Source organism: Clinocottus analis, unplaced genomic scaffold (assembly GCF_023055335.1).
Source record: "Clinocottus analis isolate CAN_PGR_092001 unplaced genomic scaffold, fCliAna1.0.p SCAF_23, whole genome shotgun sequence".
NCBI classification, from domain to species: Eukaryota; Metazoa; Chordata; class Actinopteri; order Perciformes; family Cottidae; genus Clinocottus; species Clinocottus analis.
Genome location: NW_027175965.1, coordinates 1,936,259 through 1,947,320, shown reverse-complemented (window position 1 = coordinate 1,947,320; position 11,062 = coordinate 1,936,259). Strand labels below are relative to the sequence as shown.

At 42.0% G+C, this 11,062-nt stretch overlaps 1 protein-coding gene across 1 annotated transcript; it reads right to left on the bottom strand.

Moving 5' to 3' along the window:
- Positions 1-9,044: 9,044 nt before the first annotated feature.
- On the bottom strand, positions 9,045-10,618 carry LOC137793662 (loricrin-like). Its single transcript, XM_068589947.1, has 3 exons — positions 10,032-10,618; positions 9,612-9,675; positions 9,045-9,316 (listed from the first exon to the last, which is right to left on the bottom strand). The coding sequence occupies exons 1-3, from the start codon at positions 10,514-10,516 to the stop codon at positions 9,275-9,277; spliced, it is 591 nt and encodes a 196-aa protein (XP_068446048.1). The 5' UTR covers positions 10,517-10,618; the 3' UTR covers positions 9,045-9,274.
- Between the last annotated feature and the right edge of the window lie 444 nt (positions 10,619-11,062).

The following is an 11,062-nucleotide window of genomic DNA, read 5'->3' as shown; positions in this document are numbered from 1 at the left end:
TGCAAATCCATCATTAGATGATTTGGTAATTTGAAGTACACACACACACACAAACACACACACACACTCATGCACACACACACACACACAAGTTCCCCATTCAACCAATATCTCTGTAGAGGAACCAGATGGCATAATGAAGTGCGGTTGCTAAAACAACCGCCACCTCGCTCCAAGCTACCAAGGAAGCTAAGGCTAACAAGCGAGTAAGAAGCGATATGCAGCTCTGTGTCACAAGCTAGCTTACGACCAAAACCGTTTTGTTCTACCAGCCTGTAAACATGTTTATTTCTGCAGTAAAGTGGGCAATGTCATCGTGGGGATCTGGGCGGATTGAGTTTTAGAGCCAGCATTAAGTTGCCATTTGATGAGTTGCTGTTGGAAGAAAAAATTATTCACGCTTAATCATTTACTGCTTCACTGTTATATTCAGACATCTCATCTTACTGTCTCTGTTTAAATATTACACACAAACTCAGCGTGTCTCCTGATAGCAGTGAAACAGGGGAATCTGTATGTTTCTGTCTGAAAGAACGTGCAGTTCCTTTGTTTTCATATGACCATTAGTTAGCGGGTCATGATGAGTATTTAAGAGGTGGTTCTTTAAGAGATCTTTGAGCAGTCTTGGATATGCAATTTGTCTATCATGTTGTACTTCTGACTCTGCTCCTTCATTTCAACGAATAAATGTTTCTGTTTCAATGATTTTACTCCGGGGGGTCAAGTGAATTTTTCTAACAGTTGCAGTTTTTGGCTAGTTCACGTGGACGTTTTTCCTCGGCATCCAGGTTGCTGCTTGAACACACACAGGGCCTCACATGCACATGTGGTCGGCCTGGGCTTGTAAACATAGCACAAAGGTGTTCGAATGACAACACACACAGAGCGAGAGCTACTTCATTCTCTACTCCGGTGGACATTACTCTACAATAACTTTACATAGCTAATAGTTGTTTTCTGCAATATTTAGAATTTACCACCTTCAATGACCAAATACTTGCAACACTAATGGCTGCATCATTGCGACTGTACTTTTTGTCGAAGGCTGATTAGAATTTCACCAACCAGCTAAGGTTGAGCATGGTTAACATCACACCCGCTGAACATCAGCATGTAGCATTGTCATTGGAACTATGTTAGCATACAGAGGTTAGCATTTAGCAGGCCTCTTCAAAACTTGAGAGCCCTGATTTAGTGCAAAGTGTTGCCAGTGTGTTGCTGCCTCACAGACCTGCTAGTTTTTTTTTCTTATCATAAGACCAATACCTCTTTTTATGAGGGTTTGCTTTTTTGCCTAAAACTAGCAGGAAAATGCACAGAATTAACAATTTACAGAAGGAAGAAAAGCAAATAAAGAGAGAGGAAAGTTTTACTGCTCAAAGTAAGTCAATAAAGACAAATTCAAATGGTGTTTTTGCAGATTTGGAGTCAAGACCGATCATGTCTTACACTATATGTCTTTTCAATTATTTCTTGCCACTGTAACTCGCCTGCAGGCTGGAATTTTGTTCAGTCTGCTTTAGTGTTGATAGGGTCCACTTCACAAATAAACAGATAATAATAATAACTTGACCCTGCAGTTCAAGGACACGGGGGCTATCCTTATACCATTCTCTCACCCAATAAACTTAGCAGCTATTGAGGAATGTAACATGTGTGTGTTTGTGTGTAAGACTGTGGGATTGGGAGATATGTGTATGAGCATGCAAAAGTGAATGTATAAAAGAGAAGCAGGAACGGGTTCCTCATAGCGTTAGTTTGCTGTTCATGATTTATTGCAAACAGTTGTTTTCCATTCGTGTAATTGCAGACTTGGTTTGGATGACATGGTGAAGAAGAATTTTTACCCATAATATTCTGAGACATGACAATGAATCCAACCGCTCTGCACTTTCATTACCGCCGACTTAGTGTTAGAGCTCTTTCGTGCACACTGTGAGTGATTCATCAAGGTAATAAACTGCTCAAACATTTTTCTCAAGGGAAAAAAAGGTCCCACCTTACCAGAGTCTTATTTCCCGAATGAGATTCAAGAACACGCCTTCACTTGTACATAAACGTACACACCTTTTGCCAAAACAACATTCCAATGCCAGTCCTCTTATTTTTCGAAAGCTACACTTTGATTTCTAATTTGCTGCTCTGAAAGTTTTGCTGTCACTTAAATTGACTAATATGAAACTTTTTTTTTGGATGTTGCAGTTGGTTAACTCAAGGCACAAACTAAATTAAGGCAAAGGACTGAGATTGCTATTGTCTAATGCATGTTTAATATGATGCATGCGTCCTTTTAAATCATGGAATTCAACCTATTTACTGTACGTAGTATGTATTAGTCTTTTTTGTCGACTGGTTTAAATTATTTAAGGGTGTGTTTCTGAGGCGTAGTCCCAGCAGCCTCACCCTCTCCTTCCTCCTTTCATTCCTGATGACAAGAGAAGGCTTGCACACTTTAACAGGTTTTCCAAACGTTGTCTGATATTTTGGAAGTCTTATTCCAAGGGAGATATTGTGATGTATGGACCTTAATTTTTTTTACTAAGTCCAGCCCTAAAATTCAACAAACAGGAATATTAAGTTCTCCCTGTTGCTGCATAGGTTCCCTTTGGGTTCTCTGACTTCCTCCTACAATCCAAAGTCATGCAGTTCAGATGAACCCTGCCTTTGCCCAATGTCAGCTCAGATCGTCTTCACTGCCTTTGCGACCATACAATAAGTGGTTTGGATAATGAAATGGAAATACTTTAGTAAAGTACACGTACATTCAAAACTGTACTGAAGTACAGTACTTGAGTAACTGGACTAAGTTCAGCCTTGGAGTTGTGTGCATATACGTTGGATCAATATAACACAGTCCAAAATGTAACTTAGTACACCTTTACTTGTCCTCTCTGAGCCGTTATAATCTTCCAGATTCCCGCCCAAAACTACCCCACGGGCCAACGGAGGAAAGCTCCTGGGCGAATACAGGCTCCACACCCAGGAACACACCCATGATTGAATGGAATCAAGGGAGGAGTGCTATTATATTAATCCTATTATCAAATGAAACCCCTTATTGCAGTATACACGCAAACACACACAAGCACACAAACACGTGCTGACTCAGACGGCTTTACTGCATGTACAGACAGCACATCTCTTCTCCCTGTTATGCTTTTGAAGAGGAGAAGCATTTTGAGTATTCTGTCTGAGGATTTATCTCAATCTGTCAGGTCTTTGGCTTCCTCCGTCTACATGCCAATGTGTGTGTGTATGTGTGTGTGTGTTTGTGTGTGTGTATGTGTACGCGCGTGTGCGTGTTGGTATGTGTACGCGCGCGCGTGTGTGTGTGTGTGTGTGTGTGCCAAGGGAAAGTTTTCAGTCATATAGCGAAAAGGATTAAAAGTGTTGATGAGTAGGCCTATTGGGTGTGGTTACTCATCTCGCTTTGTTTTTAGATTACTGGAAACCAGGAACATGAATAAAAAAAAACACCTAATGCATGTTGTGTCTGCAGACGCCATTAGTTCACACGCTAAAGCCAAATGAATGCCAAAAGTCTGTCAAGACTTTTTTTTTCGATATGGTTGATTTTCACATAATGAACAAACGCAGAGTCAGTTATGCACTGGTGAATGGGCGTGGCCCGGCAGTGTCTTCTCTACTCAGCACCCTCAGGGCTAATGGCACATTGAGGTAGCGTCCATGTCTGCACTTGTTAAACCAGGTGGTGCAGAAAGAGAAAATGTCCATTAAATTATGTTCATAAATAAGGATTATAAAAGAGCTGGTTCAAATAAATAACAAAATGTTTAGCAAAAAGTGTTTCTTAGCAAGTTCAGGTAAATTCCTGTATGGTGTTTTATTCTCTTTAAAGAATGAACTTGTAGTATAATATTAGTTTCTAATTGTTTCCTTTTAAAATTGCTTTTGTATGAGATTGTGCTCAAGTTAGTTTAATAAGTATTTTTTAGACAAATTAGATAATTACTATCTATCTGAATGGCCATGTGCTAATGATCACATTGCTCAGTACAAACAAAAGGAGAGCGAGAGACAGTTAGAAGACACAAGATGAATTAGACTCTGAGCAAAATGAGTTTGGGTATTTTTATCGGCTTAGAACTGGATCCAACATCAACCGGCTATTGGAACCAAGAACTAGTGACAAAGGAGGCTGAGCCAGAAATGGATGTGAAACTAATTCCCAGTTTGCTTCATATAAACGATGAAGAAGAAAACACGTACAAAGACGAATAGCTCTTGCAGCTACATGTGTTATATTCCATAGGCACAAAAGGGCAGAAGCTGCAACTGCAACAATGTCCCTATAATATGTGACTCTTTGATGTTTTCTTTAACTTATTGAAACTGACTTTGCCTCTGTCATTACGATTTGTTTTGTATTCACAGACACTATTTGCACAAACTTTAAATGTTTTAACTCGGCGGTGGAGGTGAGGGTGGAGCTGAGTATGTAGCAACCAGAAACCAAAAGCCACACAGACACACGCACGCACGCACGCACGCACACACAAACACACACACACACACACACACACACACACACACACACACACACACACACACACACACACACACACACACACAAATAGTCACATGAAGGGAGGAGACGACGGGACTTTCTTTCTTGAGGGTTCGACATGAATCATAGGGAGTGAGGAAAAAGAAAAGCATAACTTTCTGTGTTCGCATCTGTGCAGGTGTGTGAGGGAGAAAAAGAGAGAGTGAGCATAGCAGGGAGGGTAAGGGAAAGACAAGATGCATTCATCGCCTGAGGGACTTTGCATGAGAGCTGAAAGAGGTGACTGTGCAGAGAATCAGTGAGATCTGCGATGACCTCTGTGCTCAATATCAACATGGCTCCCCATATCTCCCATGTTTTATGATAATATGCTGATATTGCACCTCAACAGTACAGATACTGTGTGTCCATGGGGGAGGACAAAAAGAAGAATACCCACTGTGTGTTGCTGCCTTTGTTTGCCTGTGTTTTTGGCAGAAGGACAGAAGAGCAGGCTGCTGCAGCTCACTGATCCTGTAACAGAGCTGTACCTGTGCAGCAGGGTGACATGGATATGCCTCCGGGGGGTATGGAGACAGAGCAGGGGAGGGAGGGACTTGGGGGGGTGGAGGATAGGAGGGAGGAGCCGTCTGAGAGCCGTCACATGACACCTGAACCAATCTGGGTCACTGGTCTAATGGAGAAAAAACAATGATGCTCCACCTCCTCGTATGAGTTATTCCACTCAAGGCCTGTCAGGAGAGTACAGATAGCTGTACAGAGTACAGAGAGTACAGATAGTCTCTGTACCTTTGTAGGAAGACTTAAAGGAGCATGTATGCTACATGTATGTGTTAGGAAAAAACTTATTTCCTCTAACTATGTGATGTTTCATGGCGTGTGACTCCTGGGGGAACTTTACCCTAATTGTGACTCCGGTGTGAACTTTCCCTTACACAACGTTCAGTTCAGTCAAGCGATCTCTTTATGTTCCAGACTGAAGACAAAACACATCGTTGTTGTCCTTAGCACTTAAAACAACATATCTATGGGATGACGGGAGGAAGGTTCATGGTCAGTGCAAGACGTCATGAGAGCTTCTGTGATTGTGTGTTTTATGTATTTAAGAGATACCCATGAACAATTTCTTCATCATGTTGTGTCACTGACTCTGTTCCTTCTTTGCAAAGAAATGAATGTCCTGATTATTGATTTTACGACCGGTGTCTAGTAAAGTATGTTTTCCAAAAGCAGTTCAGATTGTTGTATATCTTACCAGCATTCACCTTTTTTCAAGGGTTTAAATTCATTATAGAACAATGTATTTTTACACTACTCATATGTTGTATTTATCCATAAATCATACATTCATGTAACTTATCTGTTTGCATATCTGTAAAGCAAGTTAAAATATATATAGGTAATAATAGCATAAGCAGTAGCATATGAATAAAATACATTGTGGTAAACTTAAATTGGATTCAAACCATGTTCAAAAATGTAAAATGATATTATTTGTGCACCTTGAAAAAACACTATATATATATATATATATATATATATATATATATATATATATATATATATATGTATATATATATATATATATAAAGCGGCTAAACAAAAAAAGTAATTTTGTCCTTTAATTTGAAACTAAACTAAATAAATATGTTTAGGAGGAGTTATATCTGCTTCTTGTTGGACAACAGTTCATCCATCTGCCTGCTACTTTTACTGCTCTGCTGGTTGCCCGGCACCAAGACAAAAAGATTTCCTTCTACGTGTTAGCCAAGAAATAGTTGTGGCATGTGTTGTTTGTCCTGCGAGTGTTCGAGAAAACCTTTTACTTGCAGTTGGCTGCACACACAGAGAGGACAAGTCCCGGAGTGGGAACGACCTCGTCACCTGCTTCCAGTCTTTATGCTAAGCTAGGCTAATTGCCTCTCAGCTCAAACATTGTCGGTGATTAATATGATTAATATCAAATGTTCTTGTTGAACTTTTGGAAAGAAAGTAAATAAGAATTAAGAAATAATTGAGAATTAAATAAGCAAACAGTGACATTTAATTCAATTTAGTTTGCTTTGTAATACATTGTGTCGCATCAAGGCCTCAGGAGTGCCTGAACCGGCTCTGGTATGTGCTATACGATGGGTGTGGTTGGCAGACTGTAATAGATGGCACACACTAAGACTCAGCCTCCTCCTCCTGGATCTCAAACCTTAATAAGTTTCTGTGGAGGAGGAGCAGGAGGAGGAGTAGGGTGGGGTGAGGAAGAAGGTGAGAGATAAGTGAGAGCTGAGCACAAGTTGTCACCTCTCTGCTACACTAACAGCCCCACCCTGAATACCAGCCCCATCATTCAGAGGCATCAGACAAAAACGGTTTGCTATCTGTTTGACGCACACACGCACGCACGCACGCACACACACACACACACACACACACACACACACACACACACACACACACACACACACACACACACACACACACACACATGCACACACACGCGCACACACACAGCATGTGTGCTTCTCAAATTATTTTGGGTGCAGTGCAGGCCTTTCTGTTACAGGGGGAAATCTGTCACTTGCATCTCAAGGTCGCTCATACTCCGTCATTTGGGAGCAGCTGCAGCCACAATGACAGGCTCGCCATTATTTCCTTGTTTATACAGTTTGAGCATTGTGACCCATGCTGTCTTGTTATGCTGATAGACTGATTAATTGAGACATACGACGTGAGGGCGGATATTATGATCGTTTGACGCCCCCTCGTGGCTGACAGGCATTACACCATCAAACTCTGACGTCCACCTATTGTCTCCTCAAACCAGTAACTATATACTGCCTAATTTTGTGACGCCTATGGGCGGAAAAAATAAAAACGCATAAAACCTCCGACGTTCAGTAAACGCACCACTAAACCGCCTTAAAGAAGAACAAATTAATAATCACGGCTTTATCATTTCACTGTAGATCATCTTGTGTCGACGGGAAGGAGGGTGGTTCGGGTGTATCATGCTACCTAGTACATGCAGATTAAACAGAGACATCCGAGTGAAAATACCAAAAATAGTGTGTTCACACCAAAAGCAGCAAGACTAATCGCGGCGCCACAAAGGGGCGTGGCTTATCTCCGCCGCTTTTCTCCTTGAAAAGGGCGATCTTTTCCGTTATAGACTATAGATGAAATAACCACTAGATCTGCTTTATACTTGTTGTGGAAGTCACAAAAACGTGTGAACATAAACTCCATGGTGTCTGGGTTCATAATAGTATCCGTAGTCTCACAATGGCGCCTGAATGAAGCCGCTACCAGCGCTCCTTCCGGGTGACCGGCAGAACGGACCCGTCTGACGCGCTGCCCGCTGGAAAATACGCGTCTGCGCAGCTGCGACGCGGCTGTGCATTGACTTCGCATGTAATCTCGACGCGCGTCGAAATCTTGACGCGTTCGTTGTGAACGACGGTCCACAGAGCAGCTGTTAGCGCTTCAAAAACTCTCACCAAACACCACTTGTAGTGAAATCAGCACGTGTTCATCACGTTTTGAGTTTCTTGATCGTCCCTCCGAGGACACAGAGCAGGTGTTACCAGACTTTGATGAAGAGTAGTACAACATTATCCTTTTAAAAAACATGACACGAGAATGTACTGCAGTCAAAAAAAAAAAAAAAGTTTTTGCGTCCGCGCATGCATGTACAGGCATTACGGTAAGAGCGTAAGAACTCACTTCTTACCGTAATGCCTGTACATACGGGTACTTCAAAAACACGTGCGCGGAGGGAAACAGCGGTATTTCAGTCCCGTTATTCTCACACAAGCGGTATAAGGTAACGCGTGCAGGTCGCGTCCAGCACAGTGCACATGCGCAGTTATGGCTTGGGGTACCGCACAATAACATGATCATGTAAACACTATTTATACCAGGGAAATACTGTTCCCGGAGGGAACACTTCCACATTACACAGGGGGGATTTGATGAGTTAAGTTGTAAAATGAGACAAAAGGAGAAAATATTTCTGCAATTCTGTTTTTTCCCCAAGTCTCGTAGAAGTCAACCCTATAATAGAAAAAGAAGAAGAAAAACATTCTGCTGTTTCTAGTTTTTAAAAAAAAAAAAAAATCTTATTAGACTTTACTCGTTATTTTTGGTCACGTCTTTATCTAAAGTCACCACCTTAAATACTATAAAACTACATACGGAGAAACGCTTCAAGTTGTTTTACATTTTGAGACTGAAATACTCTCTGATGGTTGTTGGCAACATATCTCCTTTGACCTCAGGGTTCATACACATTTTGACCAATGGATTTTCATGACTCATGACCAAACATTTTATGAAATGTGTAAAAATGGAAAAGTGATAAAATGCAGTATTTAAACCATCAATGTGAATTCCATAGCATACAATATACCTTAAATGAAACAATGAATAAAAGACAATAGTTAGATTAAAAGAATAAACATATACTCAGTGTATTGCTTCAACCCCTTAGGGAGGATTTAAAAGAAGACAACACTGCATGAGCTGAGGAAATTATCTGTTTATTTCAGAACAGAACAGAATATCACATGTTTCAATGTATAACATTTGTTCTTATTGTTCTTTCTATATAAGGTTTAAGATAAAGCATTTTAAGATCTGCATCAGCTGGCTGCTGTTTAAGAGAAGTTGCAACAACAAATGCCTCAGGAAAGCCGCGGCCGAAACACGTCCGTTTCCTTCTCCTGCTGTGCATTGTTAAAAGTATTACATATTTTAGAAGGGTGGGAAAATTGTAGGACTGCAGATTCCTCCGGTCTGTGAGGGAGAGAGAGAGAAGGAGACAATAATGGTGTTAGGGGGATGTCAGAACTGAGTCAAAGAGGATGTGGACGGGTTCGCTGTGCTTAAGTTCTTGGTGCATGGCGGTCTTCATTCCCCAACTAAGTTTTATAAAACACCATGTCTGTCGTTCTTTTTGCATCAAGTGAAGCTGCAGCACAATCCCTTTTTCTTTTGAAATAAAGACAAGAAGATTGTGACAGGCTTATATTTGCTGTACTGAAGGTAAAGTAGCGTTATAAGTAACAGTGCAGCACAGAGCGTGACTCACAGACTCATGGGTGTATTCGGCTTTCTTCACGATCGTGGTCGTCTGGTGGCCGGAACCCGAGCCACTGTAGGGAGCAGAGGAGCAAACTCATTAGCAGCAAGCTATTATAATTACTATAATAAAGGCAAGGCTACAACAATATCACAGTTTAGAGCAATGCTTTCCTAGTTGTCTACAAATATCAGAAAATCCATGATATGAAATGAATAAGAAATAATTGGACTCACGAACTAATAATATTTTTTTATTATGTCAAACGCTGCCATTTTCTGTCATGGTTAACATTTGATATCAAACAGCAGCTCTCCGGACTGGCATGCGTCCTCCCTGCAGAAAGGCCCGCGGGCTCACAAAAACGGGCAACAGGTAGCTGCGAAAACAGCGCGGATTAGATAGTTAACCATGAAAATGGAGTCATACCTCAGTCCGCCGGCCAGTCCGCATCCCATTCCGCTCATCATTCCGCTCGACATGCCTCCTATCCCGCCTGAAGAACAGCTGACCACTCTGCTTGATGAACCGCTCATCATTCCGCCTCCCATGCCGCCTGACGTGCAGTGCATCATCCCGCCTCCCATCCCGCCTGACGAACAGCTGACCACTCTGCTCGATGAGCTTGATGAGCCTCCGCTCATCATTCCGCCTCCGCTCATCATTCCGCCTCCGCCCATCATTCCGACAGCCATACCGCTCGACATGCCGCCAATCATTCCTCCTCTCATACCGCTTGTCTGATGGTGTATCTGTGTCGCTCCGCTTCCCAAGCCGCCTCCAGAGGAGGAATAGCTGTAGGAGCAAGAACTGCCTCCATTACCGCCTCCGCCCGTGGACTCTGTACGTTTGTAGTAGGTCATGCTCTTTGAGTTGCCGCCTAAGCCGCAGTTCATGTTGTTGAACCCGCTCATTCTCACACGGACACGGCTGCCAAAGCGACTCAGTGGAATCTAGGAATCGACTGTGCGGAACTCAGCAGCCAGGTAGTCTCTCTGTCCACCTGTCAGATCGCTTTCCACGGTCAGACTGCAGCTGTGAAGTAGGAGAGGGTGGTTTTTGGAGGCTGCTGACCGCGCCTCTTTGACACTCCCCAACCTGCTGAGCCAAGACAACTCCCCGTGCCGCTCCTTCAAACTCAGCAGGAGGCACCGAGCGTGTTTGTGCTCTTACATCTTTGTTGGTACCAGGTTAACTTTCAGAGTGAGGCCATTGAAAAGGTTAAAACATTTGTTTGAGAGATTTTGAAAAAGTTAAGACTTTTATCAAGTATAGACAATATTAGTTGTGGAGTTACCCACATTCTTAAAATTGAGCACAGTATTGGAATTTTTTTAGTTATTTGGAGTGGATATTTTGGAAAGTGTTGGAAAGTAAGAACATCTCGCCTGCATGGTTCTAAATGTTTCAAACGGCTGTTTGGAGGTTAAGAATAATTTCAAGTTGAAGGTTAGAATGAG